We start from the raw sequence: 23,020 nt of genomic DNA, 5'->3' as shown, positions 1-23,020 counted from the left end.
GGTGGGCTGCTGAGGACTGTGCCAGGACTCTACACTCCTCCAGAACACTGGCCAAAGGGGTCACTGATGGCTGGGGATGTTGCTGTCCCCCCCCGTTGGTGCCACAGCTGCCACCACATCCATACACCTCTTACTTGGCCAGCGCCAGGAAGAACATCCACTGTGAACTTGGTGCTCCTGTGCTGTGACAGCGACATGGAGAGTGCAGTCACGGTGATTTGGCACCTGTGCAAACTTCTCTGGCTTTGTGTGAACCAAGAGCCAGCCACGAGTGAGCCCGAATGCAGCTGGGAGAAGCCTTTAGACATGCTCTATTTATTTCAGTGGGCGTAATATGTCTCAGTTGTGCTTATGCTCCAAGTCCAGCCTTTGACTGTTGTCTGTGTCCAAACATCCTCCGATGGATGTGTCTGAGCTGATGCATGCTCCGACATGTAGATCTTGCATCCTATAAGAAATATGGCTCTGGAAACTTTTAACCTGACTCCATGGCTTTCTGTCTTGAAGCCAAAGCAGTTTCTGGGAGGCCATATGAGTTGCACTTTTGGGCAGCCTCCAAAAAGCCATGTCAGGAGCAGCTTGACACGGAGTGCTGGAACTTGCATGGGGGATTGCTCGGGGCACAGCCTGCAGCAGCTGTACTGGTGTGCCATGCCCTAAATTTCCTCTCACCCATGCCAGGACATCTAGATACCTTCACACTGCACTTAAGAAAGATGTTGGGGTAAGAATACCCACTGTGAGCTATGGGATTGAGCCCCTATTAGTTTTTCAGCTAGCAATGCTCTCAGCTTGTATAGCTTATTCTTCTATCACTACGGGTAATTTTATAGATCCAAGAGTAGTATTAAATTTGAAATAGAAAAGGGGTTGACATGGATATAATAGATTCTGATCCAATAAGCTGAAACCATTGCTTTTGTTAATTTTTTGTTCTATTACATGTGAGGTCTTTTTTTTCCCCTCCTAACTGTAACAATGGTGCTGCAAGTATGATTGTTTTTCACTACAGCATTTATGGCTGTGGAAATAATTGGAAATTGTTACTATTTAGATATCTGTGGGGGTGAGGATGTATTTCCTTTCCATTTGTAGCCTGTAAAACCAAGGCATTCAAACTACTTAGAATGGTGTACAGCGATTTTTTTCAGCTTAGAAACTCTTGCAATAAACAATATATCCCATAAAAGCTGTGTTCTAGCCAAAGTAAGTAAACTGTGCTTTAGAATGTGCATGTTTGCATTTTGGTGGAATGTTGCTAGTAGGGCAGGAGTTTTTCAAATAACTGTAAACATTTTTACTCTCTCTGTTCTGAGCAGAAAAAGCAGATGGCTTGCAGAACATACTTGTCATCTTACTTGGTAGCCCGATCAGGTCTGAAGAGACATCAGCCTTGTATTTTTCCACATTTGTTGCACTTGGCATAAGACTCCACTGCAGTGTGAGATAAAGCACACATTTACACATCCCAAGAACTTGGAAATGGCTGTAGTGTACCTAATGACTTGGTTTCAATGTGTTTGGATGTATATTAGTTTTGAATGAAAGACTGATCTCTGAAGATGGTTGGGCAGGGATGTGAGATAAAATATATCTGTGAAAGTTTTAGAGGACTGCACTTTACATTATTCAGTTCATTTCCTGTATCTATAAAACCTTTGCAGAGTACCATGCCATGGTGCACACTTTTACATACGGATATTCAGCTTCAATACTGCTCAAGCTGCATAATTTTATGGTACTTGTCCCATTTCCAAAAGGGGAGGGGGTCTCATCTGTTCCTCATACTGCTCATCTTGTTCCTTGTTTTGAAGGGGGGATGTCCTTCTTATCAGCAGTCCCTTAGGTTTACCTGTTGTTGCAATTTTTTGTTCCTTGGATGTGCAACTACTCAGGTTTTTGCCCCCGTGGTGGTCATGGTATTTTCACATATGTATGTGAAATAATTATACACTGTGTCTGACCACACCATAATGGTGCTAAAAAATACAGTATTTTAGTGCACTTTAGTGTATCTGGCTCCAAAGCAGACAAATATTAATTACATCTTGATTGATCCACTTACAGAATAATACTTAGAATATTATACTTATCTCTAATAAAATTTCCTAAATCCTTGCTTCCTCCCTCCGTGCCTCACTCAGGTAAGACTCAGGTGTGCTCTGGTGGGGCAGTGCCAGGAATGGACAGGCCACCCTCCCTGCTTTGCCTTTGCACTGCACACTGGGTGTTGCCCAGGCTTTGGTGCTCATTAGACTGTCTGGAAAGTGTGCATCTAGGAGACTCCTACCTTTTCAAAACATGGCTGAAACTGGGAAAGCAGCAGGGGGAGACAGTGAATGATGTGATCACGTGCATCTTGCATCCCCTTAGCTAGAAATGCCCTGGTGTCTGGCACAGCATAAACTACCCTTTGGAAGTGCTAGTGAGGAGTGCAGGACTAGCAGTAACACTGGGAATAACAAGGGCCCTATGAAAGACTTGGTGTCAGTCTGTAGCCTGTATGCAGTCATGGATGTGAGGTTTTAGCAGGTGTGATAAGATTGCCTTGGTGGCAGTGGTGACAGAAGGGAACCCGTGCTGTTGCCAAAACGTGGTCTTAGGGGTCAGTAAAAAACCCAGGGTTGGCTTTTCTCTGCAAACCAATTCTTTCTGGTTTTGTCCTTCCTCCCGTCCTCCTAGGAATTTCAGAGCCCCAGTGACAGGTGAGCAATAAATGGGATTGCTGCTATTTATGTCAAGCAGCAGCTTATGTTCATCTATTTTGTTTACTGGCACAGGGTTTGAGATGCCGAAGACAACATGTAACAAACTGGAAACAGAAGATGCTTTCGAGTATGTTATTCTGTACTGTTGGCACAGGTTTATGCAGAATTAGCACGATTCACCCCTTTTTTTTTTTTTTCCCCAAGCAAATTCTTTGTTGAGTCTTGTACTTCTGAGAAGTGTATGAGGCAACTGGGTTACAAAATGTGCTAAACAAATACCATGATGATCTACCTGTTTGTTATTTTGATGCACACAATGCAGTCCAAATGAGATTAAACTTCATGCAGCCTTAAAAGGAGAAGTCAGCATGTAAGACTGGGTAGCTTCTGTGCTGTCTTGTGCTCTTACAAGTTGGAGGTGTTCCAAAGGCAATTGGAGAACAAGATTTTCTGCCTCACTTTTAGCTATGTGTGACAGCAAGGCTAGGGCTAGACATTGGGCTAAAAAGGCTCCTTTGCTGCAGTGGACAGCATGGTGCTGTGGGCCGCTGCCTGCCTGGGCCTTGAGGGGCTTCAGCCTCAGAAAGAGGCTGCTGCCAGCTGCTTTTACTAGAGGAGAAGAAGAAACTCTTAACAGAAATAGCAGTTTCTCTGTTGGTACTTCATCAACAGGGCACTCTGAGGCTCCTATGCTTTCCTTAATCTTAAGAACAGCTGTGCATTGTCCTGCCTCCTTTGGGTGGCTGAATAGTAACATTTTGCCCTTAGTGCTGTGAAGTTTCAGATTGTTTGTGGAGGGGAGCACTGAAAAACTGGAAAAATTAATGTGAAGGGTCTTCAGCAAAAAAACATGAGCAGAAAAGTCTGAGAGCAGAGGAGACTGAGTAGATGAAGGACTAGGCAGAGGCAGATGGCAAAAAGAATGGGATACCTGCTAAGTGAAGCAAATGTATATGAATAATCCACTGAAATAATACTTAGTAAAACTTATGAGTAAGGGAATATTTGGATTTGCCATCATCTAGCCAACACTGGGTTTTAGTATTGCATCTGTTTCTTTGTGCTAATTTTCAAGAAGGGGTTTGTTCTCCTCTTTTTCCTCCTTTTCTCCCCATCCTAGGAGAAACCTTCTCACGGCTGCACCAGAACACTCACTACCTTCTCCTCTTCCTAAATATACCTTGTGCTGCAATGCCCCACTTACTTATATAAAGCTCACCTCAGATTGTTTTCCATTTGGAAGTGTTGACGTTTGGGATTCTTTTTTTCCCAGCTCGACATTTGAAATGTTTCAGAATAATTCTGTTTTCAAGTTGAGAATTCCTATACCTGCTAATATTGGCACTGAACACAGAGCATGTCTGTAGTAATTTAGATGGCTTTAAGATCTTCTTGCATGTATTTCTGTGCAGAGTAACACCAGAGGCAGAGTTGGCATACCAAAAGAGCACAGATTGCCTTTTGATGGATACTAGTATTCCGTAAGAGGGGGCTGCATGTTTCTGAAGTCACTAGAGGTGGCAGTTTCTGGATGGTGGTCAAGGGAAGACAGGGGAGGAAGAGGGAACGAATGTTTTAATGACAGCATTGCATCAATGAAGTTGGTGTTATCTGCATTTAACCAGTGAAGAAGTCAATGTGAAGTAAGTTGTCAGTGCCTCAAAGTGCCACAGTAACTGAGCCAGACTGGGACATAAGCCTTATGGTCATGTCTGTTTTGTAGCCGTTGGTAAGGCCAGGTTTGGCCTGACATGGATTCTTGGCAAGAGAAATTATATTTGCAGCTGGTTACATTTTGTGAAGGGTGAATTTCTCTGGTCTTGTTCTCTGGTCCTTTTTTGTTTGGTGGTACCACATGGCAACGATTACCAGGAACCTTTCATGATTTTTATGAACGGCTGCCAGGATGTGTTGGGCCATGAGTAAACTGGTTTCAGACCGTGCTTCTGAGCAGAATTTAGCACCACTGGTAGATATTTTGGAACAAAGCTGATGACAGTGTATTTCTCAGGTACATTTGAAAGATCCCATAAAAAATATGCTGGTCGACCAAGAGGAGGCAATTATGTTCTGGTCCATTGTCATGGTTGCTTGGTGTTTTCACTTGGTCGTGACAAAATAAAATGCTTGTCAGAGATGTTTTTCCTTCCCTTATACTGAGCCATGAGCTGACTGTATGTTCTTTGAAGCTACAGGGGCATTTTTTCACTTCCTTTCAAGCGTCTTTCCTGATAAGGCTCTTATGTGGCCTGATCTTCTATCCATTTGATCTTCTATACATTCATGTACCACTGTATCTGGTCCTTAGCAGTTAAAACAGAGACTGGGCATTATGCATATTTCATTGGAATTTTGTTTCTCACTTGAAACCGTGCCTATTATAAGTTTATCTGTAGCAAATTAAGAAATTACTGTTTTTGTGGTGTAGTTTCTAAAAACTTTCTTTAATTGGAAAAGCCTCACTTTTTTTTCCAACTGAAGTGGAAATGCCTTCAAGCTGATTGCCAATACACTTGTTTAATCTAGTTTTAAGACCTGCTGAGAGATACTTGAGAGACTGCAGGAGTTTGAGTACCACATATTGAAAGTGACTGATCCCTTTTGGAGATTGAAGACACTGAAGTGCAGATGTCGTGGCAATGATGAAGATATTATTAAACATTATATTGATCTGCCATAAGCACTATGAGTACTGTCTGGGGGGGTGTATTTATCTTAGTACACGGTTGATTTAGATACTGGGTAGATCAGGTGGTTAAATGTAGGTTCTGACGTGAACTGTCACACTGAAATTAGTAATACTAGATTGTGTATGCACCGAAGGACAGGTAACATTTGTAGAACATAAGAAATAAATGAATGTTGTTTTACCGAATAAAAAGTACATAACCATGGCCCAGAACTAAAATAAAAACTGAATGCCTATCTATTCATCTGTTCTGAATCATGAGACACTCTGGAATGTCAACTGAAAAGTTAAGTATCCTCTCCATATACAGTATTTCCACATCCCTCCCTCAAATCTGGAGTCTGTAAAAAAGCTAAGGCTAAACAAAACCCAAACCCCAAACAAATACAGTTTTGTGGACAAATCTGGAAGGGAGATTTAACAATTTAAATAATTCCTGTGGATTTTAAGAGGGAGACCTGAATTTTTCTGGTTGTTTTTTTTGTTTTTTTTGGTTTTTTTTTTTTTTGTTTTTTGTTTTTTGTTTTGTGTTTTTTTTTTTTGTTTGTTTTTTTTTGTTTGTTTTTTTTTTTTTTTTTTTTTAAATGGAAATTGTCTTCAAGTTATATGTTAGAAGGAAAGACCTTCTTGTTTTGGCAAGATGCCTTCAATCATTTTGTGCGTTTTCACATTTAATATAGATCATGGCCTAGTACTGTCTGGGAAATACTGCAGATCTATTCTTTACCTTTCCATAATTGAATTAAAGACAAATACCCTTAGTTATCCTGTACCAACTGCTACAGAGTGGCTGGCAGCAATATCTGTGGCATTCAACCGGAAAAAATGCCAGTGTTTTCCATTTCTTTCTTCTTCCTAGCCATCCCTCCATGTTTCTTAATAAAGGTACCGTTCAGTTTTGCCATATCACATATGGGGTTTCTTTTATGCTTTTGCATCCAAACTAATGAGACTGCATTTTGGGAGCTGAAGAACTGTAAGCAGGTGGGAGAGGAGCAAGGTAATGGAACATGTCTGGGTACTTGAAAAGCAGTATGTAGGAATGATTGAGACCCATCTTTTGTCTTTGATACATAAATTATCTGAAAGTGGATTTGAATAGAAGCTTCAGATTTCACAGTGAAAGGTATGTAGTACCTTTGTCACATCATTACCTAGCAACATAAGACTGAAGTTATACTTCGAGCTCATTTTTATGTTAAAATGCAGAACTGTTGTGATCTCTTTGCAGAGTAAATACATTTCCAAACAGACATATTTTTCTTGGTCAGTACATTAAAAATCCCCTCTGTACGATATACTTGGGGGGAAAAATAAGTTGAAGTTAGAGCAGCATGCAGAAGTGTTGAAATGAAAAATCAATGAACAGCCTGAACAGAATTTTCTTTCTGGGGCTTGAAGCTGACCACTGAAAACAGTTCTGTTTATTACTGAAGAAGGAATCTTTTCTATTACTAGTTTGTCCATTCCTAGATTAGGCTTTTCAGTGTATTTTTAAAGATGCTTCCGTCACATTTCAATGTACTCTTTCAACAAACCCTTAGCTCCAGGAGGTGAATGTGTACTTGGGGCATTAGTAATTATTTGCCTAAATCATAATATTTCCTACAAGTCTTGCAAGATAAAAAAAAGATGCATATATGTTGCATGATAATTTTATCCAGGTACTTTATAGGCCTTAACTTACTAGATACTCATGAGTAGCATTTTGTGAAGTAGGTAACTGGATATTGATCTTATTTTATTAAATAGAGGAAGGTGATGGCCTGAAAGACAAAACCAACATAAGAGGAAAAAATCTTGCCCCAAAAAGCTTTGACAGCAAATTACTGGAAAAAAATATCATTATACATTATGAATCTCAGGCAGAGAAAAAAATACTTGTAGTCCTCTTTTGACTGAAATTGACAGTAGTCCAGCAGGAGCAAAACGTGCTTTGCAAAGCTAGATCAGCATCAAAACATTCTGCTAGGTGTACTGAGTTTTACTAGTGGAATTACATTATTGCATTTGATTTGATCCTGCTTACTTGAATGCCTTAGGATTTTATTATGTTTCCCAGAACACAGATATGTACATGATAGAGTTGCTCAGTAGGGAAAATCTGAGTAAACTGTATGTAACTGATTAGAGCACACTTGCAGGTATGGGAATAAATGCTACTTGTGTTGGTGTCTGCCTTTTCTTTGAGGGGTGAACACAGTGGAATCAAGCCTCCAGTGTGTGATCTGTAGTCAGCAGGATTCTAACCTGTTCAGCAAGACCTCAGTAGATTTTTAGTTTGTTGTCTCAACCATCTGTCTCGGCTATGTGACACATTCATGGAAACTTTGCTGGCTCTGGCCATGGAAAGTAACAGGATGGCATTAATGTCACTGTAAGCCACGGATCCTTAGATGTTGAGGTCACTCCAGCCACTGACTGCTCTCCATACTCAAAAGTCACCACACTGCAGGAAAATGGTGAGAGAGTGTAGCTCAGGGTGTTGAGACCTCCTGATTTCTTGGATGTCAGGATTAAGACCCTTTCAGGCAACACTTTGTATCACAGAAGACAGAGCATCTTCATTTTTCCTTCCCTTTGAAGAGCAGTTAAATAGCATATGTAGTGTGTGCAGTTTTCCTGAGATACTGCTGGTTTTTGTAGACAAAATGCACAAAAAATCTTGCCATTTTATGTCTGTAATAATGTACTCTCTAAAGTGTGGGAGGACACACTGCTGAGAAGGTCAGTTGTGATTCATTATATAGACACTGAAACAACTTTTCATCACGTTTTTGGCTTGCATCTTTTCAGAGCCTCTTAGTTGCCAGTTCTCAAGTAAGCAGCTGAATTAGTGGCTGAGCTGTAAATAATGGTAAAACCCCTCTGAAAACAGTTTTGCTGCAAAAGTTGAAGGCATATTTTACAATTTTAGTGATTTTTCTAATGTTTCTTCTTTGGTGCTAAGAGGGAACAAGAAATTCACATCTTCATTCATGTATGTACTTTGGTAAAAAAGCTTAATCCTTCAGCGGTAAATATTAAATGCTTCTTTCAAGTTTCCTGGCACCTTTAAGTCCTTTTTGTATTGCACCCAAAGCACCTCCAAGCACAGAAAGTCAAGACAAAAGATTTCACACCTATAAAAATGATTTAACAGGGAGATTTTCTGGGAACTACTTGAAGATCTGTGGCACTGCACAGCTCAATTATAAAATCTGTCCAAGTCACCCTCTGAAAACACAGAAGGCTTTGGTTGCCCACCTGTGCTCACCTACAACCAAGCACTGGATTAGAAGAGAAGAATCATCCAGATCCATTAGCAATCCTCAGAAACCTCTGTTCTCCTGCCTTGGTACGCCTAATGACTTAGATACTGCATATTGAAACTGATGGCAAAATCTATACTGTGGATTGAAGCTCCTTAAGAGCCTCATACCCGTTCTTGAACGGAAGCGTAATCGTCAGTGCTCCGAGCTTCTGTCCTGAGAGTCTAAATTAAGAACAAGCTTCTGGGCTGCTGCTGGGCCTGCAGTAGCTTCTCAGGCTTTGTCCTCCCTCTGTAACCACCTGACCTGAGCTGCCCCCAGAATACAAATCCACTGTACCATGCTGTCAAAACAAATTACTAAATATCAGGCAGCACCACAGAGGAGACAGAACCCAGGATCTTAGCAAAAGTAAAATGTTGCTCTCCCATGCTTGCTGAGCAATTAAGGCAGCCTAAATGCTTTAGTGGGAGGGAAACATTTGCCCTTCACCAACTGCTGCCCTGAGACTTGATCCAGAAAGTAATCAGGTCTCCCATGAGGAGCTGGAGCAATATGTAAGGAGGCTCTGCCCACATATCCAAGAAATGCACTCGACACACTGCAGCATGCACAGGCCTTGGGGACGGGACTCTGAGGGCAGAATTTTCTGTTTACATTATTTGTGGAGGAGGCTTGGTACAGGTACAAACCAGGGAGGAAATCTGTGCAGGGAGTGAGCACCTGCAGCCCCATTTCTCCTGTGGTATGTGCTGAAGCATGTGGGCAATGCTCAGTGCTTAATGAACGTGGAGCTGCAGGACAAAGTCATCCACAGCCTTCATCTGCACCAGTAATGGTACTGGGAGCCACCCTGGCCTCTGGGCACGCTTTTTGTGGGCTTTCCTTATGTCACCTGCTGCCACTGCCCACACCATGGTGGCAGATGTGGGCAGGGCCCTGGCAGCTCCACTGTCACCAGGATTCTGCTCACAGGCACCGCTGTGGTTCCATACCTGCTTCTGCTCACTGCTCTGTGAGGGAGCTGCAGTGCTGGGGGGTGATTTATCTGGAGTAAACTGACTTTGTGAAAGCACTGTGCCTAGATGCCTTTGGGAGAAGATGGGACAGGGCACCAAGACTGCTGTTAGAATAATAAAATAATAGCTCCTGGTTAAATCTGGGCTGATAATCCCTAGGGAGCTAATACTGCCTTCAGTTGTTGACATGATTTCTTTTTTGCTCTTCACCTGTATCTCCCTCACTTCCCACGTGCTACTTGCAACATCAATTCCTTATCAACCGTCTCTGCTGCTTTCTTATAGGGGTGCATGCTGGATCTGAATACATTAGTGCTTAATGAGCTACATATTTAAAGCTTACCAGTTAGGTTATATCCCAACATTCTTCTAAGAGAATACATTTCCAGTATCAAAAGTAAGTTAATTTAAAATCCCACTAAGTTAAGCTGATTCTACTTGCTTGGACTAATATCTCTCTATAGCTCATCAGAATTAAGCAAAACGTGGATGCGGACATTTCAGTAGAGAGACAGACAGAATAATAAGGAAATCTCATTTCCATTTGCAAAAGTCCTAATTATCCTGATGGTTAAGAGGGAATCAGTTTTCCAATAAAAAATACAAATGAGGATATTTCTTTAATCAGAGCACCGTATGCAAGGCCTTCTCAGAATAGTCTAAACTAACACAGACTTGAATGTTAAATGCCTATAAATAATAAAACAATGATTTTGGGGATTCTAAAGATACCATACTCTGAAGGGCTGTGATTTCCCCATCACCCACCCATTAGCTTTTGAACTCAGTGCCTCTTCCAAAAGTTGGCAAAGAGACAGAGGTCTCAAAACCATATTTCTCTTTGACATATTTCTTGAAAACCAATGGGGCAATAAGGGAAGAAGTCAGCAGTACTGGGGAGGGGATTTGTCATGTGGGCATGAAATATAAAAACTTTAGGGAAAAGCTACATTAGTCCTACCTTTTGTAACATATGCTTATTTTCATTAACAGTTAACTATGCAAGCTGATACCAAAATCTGTCAGAAGTCCATGCTTTGTTGTTTTGCTAATGGTGGTTTGCAATTTATTGTATGCTTTGCTATTATTTTGAGGAGACTTCGTTGTTTCATTTTATTTAGAAGTGACCTTACTTACTTACCTGTGCAATTTGGAGGAACAATTCGAGTACTGTTCTTTGGTATATTGCATGAGTTTTGGGCCATGATTTTACTGAAGACTCTAGAATATGTGCTGTAAAGACAAGCTGAATATATTTGAAACTGGCATGCCAAATCAAGGGTGGGGAGAGTAGAGTAGAGGGCTTTTTGAGCATGGAGGGGAAGCCTGCTGTTTTTGTGTAATGGAACAATTTGGAAACATTCGTAAGGTGGCCTCCATGCTGGAAATGGACTTTGGGTAGAGTAGAGGCTGATGATAAATCATGATAAACCATGGAAATTATTTTATCTATGGGGGGGGTTGAGGGGGAGGAAGAACTGGTAGCTGCACATCTTCTAGGGCCGATTAAACCTCCCAGCCAGGTTATAAACCCCCTTCCCCTTTTGTGCAGCTGAGAACAGTAATCTCTTTCTTGTAAATGAGTTCTCCTACAATGGAGAATTCTGGCTGAGAGTCTGAATTAAGAAACAGGAGGAAAAACAAAGGAACGAAGTCTGTTTAATTAGGATAAAAGATACTCCCCCCTGCCAAATCCTCCAATCCCAGTTTAGCAGAGCACAGGGCTTGTTAGGGCTGAAAGGTCTGACTTGCTGACTTAGGTAAACGCAGTGCTCAGCAGATGAAGTCATGCATAATTAATTGTTCTTTGTTGCATTCTTTCCAATGTAATGACTTGTAGCATTCACACTTGTAATAATTGATGTTTGCTGTGTGCTGGAGCTTCAGGACAGCCAATTAAGGCGCTGAAGGTGGGAACTGCGCAACATCTCTGCCATCTGGTTGTTACCAACACGTGGGCTATAACGTTGTTTTTTCTTCTTTACTTGTTTCTAGTGTCTAAAACAGTACATGGAGCTGGCAATTCAAGAAGGTTGTGGTTCTCCTATCACATGTCCAGACATGGTATGCTTGAACCATGGGACCCTACAAGAAGCAGAGGTATCTATACTTCCTGTACTTCTTTCTTTCTCCCTTTTTTAACATATATCCCCCAAATTTCTTTATCTGTGTAATAAATATAATCATACACCTTCTCCTCCCTTTAATTACCTTTAATGAGCTTTTGGCAAGAGGCCTGACTGACAAGAGGAGATAGGAACAAACAGATGTTTTTCAATGGTTTTGCTCCTTTTCCTCGCCCTCTGTGCCTTGGGGAAAGGTTTACTTGGCATCTGGACAACCTCTGAATTACTCATGCAGGTGACTTAACCAGAATACCCTGTATCCTGGAATTGCTGAGCCTCCATTAGACTGTCAGTTCAGTCAGATTTGATTTGACTGCAAACACTGAAATTCTTGATCTTTCTTAAGAGCAAGAACTCAGACTGATGATATGCAAGGCCAGAATTTCCTTGTGTATGTTGATCTTGGGCTGCAACAAGCAATTTGCAGTCCAATATAATCACACAGGGCTGTATAATTACATGGAAAGAAAGGTGTCTGCGCAGCACCAGGTAGAAGTAGGTCTTAAGAGATATGGAGGGTGTCTCTTGGGATACACCCAAGGGATGCTTGCTTGCCTGCTTTGTGAGGCAGGAATGTCCCTGCTGGGCCTGAGAATACAAATAGGACAAAAAAAAAAACCCAGGAAAAATAAGATGGCTAAGGGATTTTGATTGGTTTTGCGCATTCTCTCAGCATTTGTTTGCAGGAATAAACTAAAGGAGAATTAGATCTTCATCCCTGATCTGAAGAAGAGAAGTTTGTCTTCTGGATTCCCTGTGCATACAGATGCCATAAGAACAATATAATCCTATTCAAATGCCATCAGTGACAGTGTGATTCCTGATACCTTGCATTGAAAAATGCCTTTTTCTCCAGAAAAAATCAGGATCTGCTCTCCAGCATACATTTGAAATGTTGTGCTTAGTTGAATCAGGGCATGGGACTTACAGCTATGCTTGTTACAGCATGCAGGCATATGGTGGAGCTTTTTTTTCTGGCTGAATCCAGCTATTGTTAAAAGTAGCCAGCTGTTTCCCTTCCTCCTCTTTCTACAAAGATACAGAGAGGGTGTAGCAATGTCCTTCCACCCATTGCACCAGATTGGAGGCATCTAGCCTTTATTGAAAATGTATTTTTAAATGAAAATTAACAAATGACAGGAAGAATTCTGCTCTGTTCAACCAGGGTTCTAATGCTATAGGAATTAAGAGAGATATATTTCCCCTTAGTAAAGGACACTCCAGGGGCATGTATTAATGGACCACTGGCCTAATCCTTGGGTGTTTTTTGGGCTGACAGCAGAGTGACTAAACAGCCCAAATGTGCATTAGTGTCCCTTGGATGACTGAATGTTCTGACACTCCCTTTTGGCGATGTGCTTGAAACACAAGCCTTCTGCTTGAATAGAAAACAAATCCCCAACCTGGTTAAAATTACTGCTTATGTATTTTACCAAGTACCTGTTTCTTTAAGGAAGAAAACCACCCAGAAAAAAACAGGAATGACTGAAAGAATAGATTGACTCCATTAACAATCTGAAAGAATAGTATGTAAACTACAGATTTATGTATGAACATTCTCTATTCCTTTTTTTCCCTCTATAAAGAAAAGCTTTTCTTTGTGAAAATGTGGCTTTTAAAAGCTCTTTCTTAAAAATCCAGAACCTTATCAGATGATAGAGAACGTGTTTAACTATGGCTATTGTTTGGCGTGGAAGTACTGTTTAGAGTTACAGTTTATTCCTTACACACTCTCAAACTCCTGGTGTAAAAGTATGAGGCTTCTCACCTCTGGAGGGTCTGCAGCTTTTGTCTCTGCCTTCTGGCAGGACAAGGTTCCTCACCAGGACAGTGCTATGAGGAATGACATGTTGCCTGTACTGCGGGGAAAAACAAAAATAAAAGGTCCTTTTTTTTCTCCTCTGTGATAGCATCAGTGTTTTGAAAAGGTGTATTTTTCATGTCATGTTCATTTCAGACTATTCTGTGACTGCTGTTCATCAGGTACTGTTACAGTTTGGAGAAAAAATAGCAGTTCAATCTCTTTGTCATGGACATGGTGCTAAATTGGTTCCTATACTTCGGGCTAAATACATCTCATTATGTTAGCTAGAACAGTTGTTTTGTTTGCTTCTTTAAGTGCATTTTGCCATAGCCTGCACAAGGGAGATAAAGGTGAATTTAGGCATAATTTGAAGTGAAGGAAAGCCTTTTCATTGACTTCAGTGCATTTTGGATTGAGCTTTCTTCAATAAGAAAACTGAACAATTAATAATAAAGCTTATAAGCATTTATAACACAGTATAGCTATCAACGCAGTATAGCTATGAAAGTTCCTCTTCTTCTCCCTCTCAAGGTCCTTATTCAAGGTGTGTAACATTTCTTCAGTGCTTTCCAGTGACCTGTTTTTCTTCATTAAGACAAATCAGAATGAAGTCCTGTTTATCTTCCCAGTAAAGTTCTGAAGGGTTTGTCTAGTTTGGTACGAAATAACCAGAGCCTTTTCAAAGGTCTTGCCTTGCTTCTGATTCATGTGCTTCTTCTGTTGCTTTTGGGGGATGGAGGGAGGCAAAAACTCTGATTAACAATTTAAACACAGAATATAATTTCTTCTTGTATGTCTGATGAAGAAATGAGCAAGTGCAAATAGCAGGAATGTGTTTCTCTAAAACAGTTGAGTATTTCATCAGTACTTGGGGAGTAAACTGCTTATTCACAGGAGATGCTGGGAATTAAGGCTTAACTTTTTGGGTCCCTCTGGACCTCGGAAAAAAATGTTCCAGGTTTTTAAAATGCATAAAGTGAAAAGTTATTTGAACTAGAAAATTGTACTTTCCAGTACTTTGAAAATATGTTTTCTGAAACCCCTCTGGCTTGGGTTGCTTTTTCCTTCAACAAAATCTAGTTGAAACTGGTATATTTCCCAGCAGTTTTTTTTGTTTTGACAAATAGTGCATTCAAACAGAAGGAACTGTTCCACTGAAGTGCTTGAAATCAAGTGCAATCCGAGGTCGTATCTTGACCTATTAAATCTAGATAGCAGCTGCTTGTAGTATAGCTGTCTTTTAGCAGAAATAAATGAGGGGTGGTGGTGGTAAGGCAATGGTTTTGGCTACAGACTCTCTTTCAAATAGCTGGTTACACAAAACAAGGAAGGTTTAAAAGCAGTCTTGTTAAACAAAATGTTTGCCCTTTCAAGCTCTAATGGTACAATAAACAAAGATTATTTGGATTTCTTCCTGGAAGCAGAAGGTAGAAGAAACATCTTATATTAATGCAGTTCTCTTTAAACATGCAGACTTCTTCTGTCTGGAATATTCCTGTCTCTCTTGGGAACTTGCTCCATTGATTTAATTGGACCAGTTAATATCCCTAATCTAAATAAGGGGTAATTTATCATGGTTTGAAATGGTTTTGCTTGGTGTGAATCCAGTCACCAGTGTAAGCTATGAATCAAGGTAAATCTCCGCTGTATACAGGGATTTTTAATGCAATACTCACTTAGATAATATCTAGGGCATTGTGCTTTGCTGTTTGTGATTCCTGTATTGTTCTAAGGTTTATAACATCGATGCAGTGATCCATGTATACATAATCTGATTTGGATTAAAACTGTGCAGGAGTCACTTAAAGGAGGTACTGATTTGGGCTCTTAAGTTTGTAAAGGATTACGCCTTTGCATGCAGTGCCGATCCTGCTCATTGTCCCTCTGTCTGTGTAAATCCATGATCTACACCAGTGCTAACCTGACAGAGGGTTGTCAGCACTTTGTAAAGCAATGCTGAAATAGGACAGTAACCCAGATCTTAGAATTCTTAATTGTGTTATATTCCATACATAGCCAAACACAAAATCCCACTGGGACTCGGTTTAAAATATCAGTCTTATTTTTAATTTCAAAGTCAGTGTACATTTTGCTCGAGGAGATTGAAATAGTAAAATGAGAAGGAACGTGAGAAAACATTGCAGGCTGACCTATCTTTTTCAGGGTCAGAATAAAAATTTTTGCTCTTCTTATTTACTTGTTTTAAAATAAAACCTAGGAGAGCAAGTGAGAGAGCCTTAATTTTGTTTTTATTTGTCGCTAAATAAGAGAAGAGCTCTTTAATGGAGAACATGAATAATTTAGTATTTAATTATGACTCTCGTGAGCATGGTAGCTTGATGAAGAAAGTTGTGGGTGTAATTTCTCACAATAAAGTGATTGAACTCCCATACCCTTTTCAAAAGCAAATCACAGCCCCTGTTGAAACCATTTTACACTCCTTGCAAAACAAGACAGTGCCTCTGTGAGTGGGGCTTTGGCAGAGGTGGGCAGTGCCACCCTTTCAAAACTGCTGTTGTTGCTGCCTGTGCAGGATCTGCCCTTGCTGCCTGTCTGCTAGAAGCTCTTGTCCTGCTGAACTTCCCTCCCTTGGCATTATCAAGGTTTGATTCATATGGGTGTGAAAGGAAGTAAGATCTATTCAATTTGCTAGATTGCCTCCTTGCATCTCCCTTGAAAGCCTGAGAATAGGTGGAGTAGTGATTTTCCCTTTCCACTGTGGTAGCCAGTGTTTAAAAACAGGGGAGTTGTTCTTCCTTGGGTCCTGGTTACTGCACTGCCTGGAAAAGTTTGCCCCTGTGTGTACTGAACTAAATTATTTTGAACCCTTTCAATTTCCTTTCTTTGCTCTTTTGTCTCATGTAGTAGCAGGGATCCTTGTTATTGTGACACATTTGATGACATGATCTTTTTGGATGCTTGGCAGGGGTCCAGGTGGAGCCCTTTGTGGTAGTAAGCCTTCAAAATTTTGCTTTTGTCCATGGATTTTTACTTCAGGTGAATGCTGCTGTTCTTAGCAATAGCTCTTGTGTGTTCTTGTGCTCTATAGCAAGAGTATATTAACTGCAGATACTGCTTACAGGGTTTGGAAAATCAGAAAACTTATTTCAACTCCTAACAGTCTGATAAGTCTCAAAGCAAGATATTTTCTGGAGAAGAGAGTTCTTGCCTGTATTTTTTTTTTTTATTAAAACTCCCAGTATTAAAAAAAAAAAAAAATTCCCCAAACCTGTCCTCTAGCATTTCTTCCTACACGGAATAATTTCATAGCCTAGAATAAGAAAAGCCTGCTTTCTGATATGCTCATGGTCTTTCTCTTCTGGCTCTTTGCCATCTGCTGGGTTGCTGGTTTGCTGCCTCCCCAGATTTCCATGCCCTGACCAGCCCAGAGACGTGAGTGGTTGTGCAGGAGAGGAGGTGTTTGGGATGGACAGACACCCAGGTGGGGCTTGAGAAGTTGTCTGGAAATGAACATTTAGACTGATGCCAAGCAGGAAGAGATAAACACCTAATCCCCTTACTGTGCTTATGACTGTCCTCGATTAGGTGTAAATGAGATTAAAAGTTCACTGAGGAAAGGATTTGCTGGTTTTTATGGGGACCTGATATTCATGTTTCTTTTAATTAAGTTTGTACATACAGCTGTTAAATGACACTGAATTCGGGCAGCAGGAATTTCTGTGTTGTTTTCTTCATGCCTAAAGGTACTAAATCTGTGAGAGGCTTTGGCTCAGCACCTCTCAGGTTGACCTGTGTGTGGGTGCCTCAGGATCTGGTCTTTCCAAGCCTGTGGGAGTCAGGCACAGGTGATGGGCTGCGTGCATTCAGTGCCCAGAGCTGCAAGCAGGGAGGGGGAAGCTGAGCTGTGAAGAGGATACGTGGGGAAAAGAATGGAGCTAAGTGAAACCAGTGGGGAAAGCTGGCATGGTAAGCTCAAGTTTTCCCCAGGAGAATGGGAAGCTTTCAGCACCGCCTCTGCTTCCTATTGAAACCTGTGTTAAGATGCATAACTCCACTCCCACTGTAATCAAAAAGGCTGATTTTTAATACATGGGAAATTCTGGGCTCAATAGAACTGCTCTTGAAAAAACTGTCTGTTAAAAGCAAAAACAAGTACAGAAGGACCCTGGCCAACTAAACAATTCACTCAAGTGGCTCTTACAGCATTGAGACTCACTGTTTTAATTTAGTTGTAATGAAGAAAAATTTAAAGTGGTTGCCAATGCTCACCCAGCTAGAGAAATGCAGATGACTCTCTTCATTTTCCAAACTATTTATATGTGAAGCTGCCCTGGGGAGGAGTGGGCAATACTGAAATGATGTGTCTTTACTGAAACTGCTAAGCTTCACTCTTTTTAGCCATTTGATTTAGTTATTTTTTGTTCTCCAAGAGTGTTTCAGCTGACTTCTGATGAACAGGTGAAGAGTTTTCCAGAAAAATCTGTCTTACAGTCATATTAATCTTAAATATTAATTAATTACAGTCATATGAATCTTTAAATTATTAAATCTTGACATAATTTGGATTCATTTTTGTATTACACTGGCTTAGGTTAAACAAATGATCCAAGCATCTGCTACAAAATGCAGTTTTGTGCAATCAAGTCCAATCAATTTGAGATATTAATAAAGCAATTTCATATTTTATAATACAAATTCATTTTCTTTTTTCCATCTGTGAAAGAAAATATATTCACAGCATGATATTGAATATATATTGGATTTTTGACATTATATTTCTTCTCATGAATGCTCTGTCCCACAACCCAGGAGGACAGCAAGGGCCAGTGTCCACTTGACTGAGGGCAAATTTTGTCCTTTACAGTAATCTGAAGGACTGTGGTTGGATACTGGATGTGAGATTTGAAAGCCTGTCACTTTGAAGCTGTCAGTTCTACACTGTCTCACAGTGCTTCAAATGATCAGGTCCCAGGTCTTATATTAGTCTAGGTTTATTTTCAGTGAAAGACAAAAAGTATTTCCAGTGCTAGTACAGTATTACAGACAGATCAGATAAAGAGAATGATCCCACATTCTGCGTCTGACAAACATGTGACTCCTGAAATGCCTGTGAAGTTTCTTTTGAAACCCTCCATACCCTGTGTGCAGGTTCACTTATTAGGTTTAAATAGGGCACTTGGTCTTCTTACATAGACTGTTAATTGGAGATTAGAGCATTTAGCCTTTTAGGCTGCTAGTTTAATTATGGTAATGTGTAAAATGTATCAGCAAAGCCTGTTTGTCTATGCCGACTAAAATTTTTAACTTCAGTCGGGTTCCCAATAGGCTGCTCCGTGTCTAAGGCAAATTCCAACAGTGATGGCATTAGCTGTCTTGGCCCAAACCCCATGAAATGACTAAAAAATGGAAACCAGACTGGCTTTCAGTTCCTGAGAGCTAAGTGACCCCTGCCATTAACGCCAGGAGACACGAATGAAGAACCATTCATTTGAGCTATATTCTTGTGCACAAACAGCATGCTGCAGTCTCCAGGGCTGGAAACATGTCACCCTTTGTTACACTAAACCAACATGAAATAAAATTGACAAGCCTGAAGTAAATACAGAATGCACATAGAAGGTTTTCCTGTGCATGGTAAGAAAGACATGGGCTGAACTACTGGACTGTGTGGCTGAAATAGAGGCGGTCAAGAACTGCTTTTAAGTTTTGGAGGAGTAGTCAGGGTATGGAGGAACATGGTGCTGATAGCAAGCAGGAACAAAAAGGTGAATTTGAGAGCCAGCTCAGGAAAGCAGGTGTGTTGAACACAGTGCTTATTAACTTTTTAAGGTTTGTGTTTATAATACTTATTTTGTGTATTTGTTTCTCATTTCAGATTGCCTGTTTGGTTCCTGTTGACCAGTTTCATTTATACAAGAGGTTGAAGTTTGAACGAGGTGCGATCCTTTTTGTTCCTATTACCTTCTCTTTTGTCAGTGGAGGCAGCACTGTTATATACTGCAAAGACAGAGCCTGTTGAGTGAGTTAAGGAAGAGACAGAGAAGATGCCTTTGCTTTGAAATAGTTTAAGAGCAGTCACTAGGTCTGATGGTGCTCCACAGACAAATTCGAAATTCTTTCAGTATTGAGGAATCGAAAAAGCAGCATCTTACTGAATTATCCGACTTTTACTCAAGCTTGTGGGCAGCAGTCTCCAATTGCTTGCCTGGGGCTCCACTGTTCTTCCAATAGCACGTTCGTCTTGGATCCTTGAGGTGGTTGTACTGGTAGAACTTGGCAAGGTGCTAGAGGCTGGTGCAGGCCAGGGCGCACAGTTCTTTTACACATCCATGGGGATCTTCAGAGCCTCTGGGGGACACATATTCTGAAATCCAATGCAGATTTTTGCAAGCATCCCTGCAAAATGGCTTTGCTTACGTAAAAACCTCATGTGTGTTCACCTCATAGAGTTTTTCTTCCTGAGGATTAGTAGGTCCCCTCGTTCCTGAGTAAGGCCTATTTTGTGAACAAGTTTGAAAGTGAAGGTCTCACTGAGGCCAAGCTTTCCTATGCCCAGAGATCACCCTTCTGCATCCGGAGATGGTTCCTTGCCAAGGCTGAAGAAGAAACTTGCTAGTCAGAAGGATGAGATCCCATTCCTGGTTTTAAAGACTGTCAGCAGCTTGAAAGTCTCAGCTGGAAGGTGCGGTGTTTTTCAAAGGACTCAGTGCATGGTACTGTGCAGAGTGCTGTGTCTGAGACACTGCCCTGACTCTGCCTGTTTTCAAACTCTCCTTGGGAGATTGTATTTATGTTCTTCCTCTGCATGCCTGCTTAGATGCAGTGGACTGGGAATGCATAAGACAATGCAGAGGTCTATAAAAGTTAGGCAAAGCAATGCACTTGAAAATTTGATCGGATAGAAGAATATATAGGTTTTTACAGAATCTCATCTGACATGAGTCCTTGTGAATGACCATAAAGTACAAAAACTGCCAAATACTCAAATATACCCCAAAGTTTATGGGCAAGTGCAGATCGTAGCTGTGATTTTCAGGCGCTTGGGTCAAAAAAGAAAGGAAAAAAATCCCAAACCTTGCTTTCATTTTTTATTTCTCGCTCCTGTTTTACCACCTTCTTGTTTATTCTTAATTCCTTAGGAAGTCTCTCCAGTTCATGAACTAATCAGTGGCTTGTCTACAATCCTAGACAGTGGAAATCAGAGCTTGTTAAATCACCATATTAAAGAGTTAAGAAAGACTTTCTTGCAGTACATCTGTTTTATGTAAAACCTTTTTTAACTGAAGATTCTGAAACTACTGGTTTCCTGGTATCTCCTACCCTGTAACTAGCCAAAGCTGAACTCATGATCTTTTGTCAAACTCACTGTTATGTCTTTTTTTTTTACTGCCTCCCACGCAGAGAAGCCTGAAACTTGTCTCTTTTTTAAATCCTTCTTTACTTTTCTTTCTTGCCTAAGTCGGACAAATCCTCTTCCACCTCTGCTATCTTTCTTTATTATGATTCTAAGATCTGTCCTTGCTCCTTTATGATGAGTAAAACTGATGTCCAAGCAGCAGACTTAGACATAGCCCTTTTGCCTTGCCTTTCAGCCCCAGCAATAAATCCAGCTTACTGATGTCTGGGAACAACGATTCCTGCTAGCTAAAGCTCTGACCCAGACACCCAGCACTAATGCCAGCCCTAGCCAAGACCTTTTGCCTATCCTGGATTTAGTCCTGTCCCCAAGGCTGATCTTTCTGCACTCATCAGTGGGACTTGGCTTACTAGCTTCTGCTGGCCTGAAGCTCTGTTCTCAGACCTGAGCCTTACCTGCAAAGCCTGCCCACTCTGGTCTGGCAGTCTTTTTCTGAAACTAGCAATAAACCTTGCTGATGGCATCTGCTGGGGATGAATTCTGACCCAGAATCTACCCAGAGACTCCTTACTGATTTTCAAGTGATTGGTAGAGCTCTCCCAGACATTTTCCGTTGTGAGATAAATTTTGAGCAAAATTTTGAAAACCCCAATAAGGACTTACACATCCAAAAGCTATTTCCCCCATACTCCATCTGTGCTACCCCATCTGTGTGTTAGCTATGTTAATAGAATATATTTCTTCTGAATTTTATTGTTTTCTTTTTTTAATGGACCAATAACATTGTGTGAAAAAGTAGTGAGAAGTAATTAGCATAGAATTGTGTATCTTTAGACAATCACTAAATCTAATAAGGAATGCACTGACAATATGCTGTTCTCTTGTGGGTTTTGTGTTCTTAGAATGCAAATAAAAAACAAGCTTTCTTGTATATCTGTAACTTCTCAGCATCCAGTCAGGGCCAAGCCGCAGAGCTTCTGTGAAGCATATTTTAGTAGAAGAAACAGGAATTGCTTTATGTCTGTTTAGGATAGGGTTGAGGTAGTCAACAGAAGTAAAGAAACAGAGAAATGGTAAATAGGTAGGACACATGCATTATGTTTGTTTCTGTGACAATTGCTCAGTAGGCCGAGTGGTAGATGAAAAGAATCTCCATTTTATGCCTGACTCAAAAGTAGTCCATTTTAAAAGGAGATGTTGCTAATACTCTGCGAAAAAGAATCATGAACTCATCCTTTCAGTGAGTACCTCTCCTGAGCTGGAAATTATTTTCTTCAGGGTGCTGCATTTCCCCTGTCTGCCACCCACATCTCACCTGCTTGCTCACATGTTTTATGAAAACTGGCCAGATCCCTGCCCAAAACTGGCACTGTTTGGGAAAGCTTTTCTCCTGAGAGTAGAGGGAGTTGTGGCTGAACTGGCTGCAGGGAATCAGGGGAAAGGCTTGGTAGAGAAATGGCCCTAATGAAGAGACGGAGCAACTTGCCAGAGCAGGATGATAGCCTTTTTCCCTTTTTTGGCTGTGCCTTTTTAGTTTTTTCTGGTTTTGCTTGTATTCCATGGTAAACCAAACAGTATGAGACAGCGTGGATTGCAAAACACCATCTGTAGGTTCTTTGTAAAATGGAGGAAGTGGGAGAGGAGGGAGTTTCATCTCATGCATTACATCTTGCTGTAACAAATTGTTAAAAAACAGGTTTACAACCCAACTCTCCTCCTCCCAATGATGTCAAAACCAGACACCCTGTCTTTCTCCCAAAAACAGGATAGGGGAATTTAGGTTTCCAAAGCTGCATTTTCAACAGAAAACATACAGAACCTACTGTGTGAAGGACTAAATGCAATAGCAAGTACTAGGCCATGGCCTTACCCAGTTCAGAGTTTCTTTTAAGAGACACCAACGGAACCTAGAAAAATAAAGATTTCTCAGTCAGGACACTACTTCTTGAAAGTATTAAAATGTGAAAAGTTACTTGCTTGGCCATGTGTCTCTTCTCCCCACAAATGAAGCTGAGAACCAATTTGTTTTGGCTTTCATTCAGTTGAAAGCAAAATTTTTGTTTGTTTTGGGAGGCAGAGAAAGCATGTGCAAGAGAGTAAGAGGA

The 23,020-nt window shown here is 40.8% G+C and overlaps 1 protein-coding gene across 3 annotated transcripts in view; it reads left to right on the top strand.

Annotated features, from left to right (window-relative positions):
- The window catches only part of RNF144B (ring finger protein 144B), a 93,914-nt gene that overhangs the window by 61,619 nt on the left and 9,275 nt on the right, over positions 1-23,020 (top strand). For all 3 annotated transcript variants that reach the window (XM_048308139.1, XM_048308144.1, XM_048308135.1), the window contains 2 exons: positions 11,663-11,767; positions 19,434-19,494. In XM_048308139.1, the coding sequence (XP_048164096.1) occupies positions 11,663-11,767; positions 19,434-19,494 (166 nt within the window). The remainder of the gene's footprint in view (positions 1-11,662; positions 11,768-19,433; positions 19,495-23,020) is intronic.

This window comes from Corvus hawaiiensis, chromosome 1 (assembly GCF_020740725.1).
Source record: "Corvus hawaiiensis isolate bCorHaw1 chromosome 1, bCorHaw1.pri.cur, whole genome shotgun sequence".
NCBI classification, from domain to species: Eukaryota; Metazoa; Chordata; class Aves; order Passeriformes; family Corvidae; genus Corvus; species Corvus hawaiiensis.
This window is presented reverse-complemented; position numbering and strand designations above follow the sequence as displayed.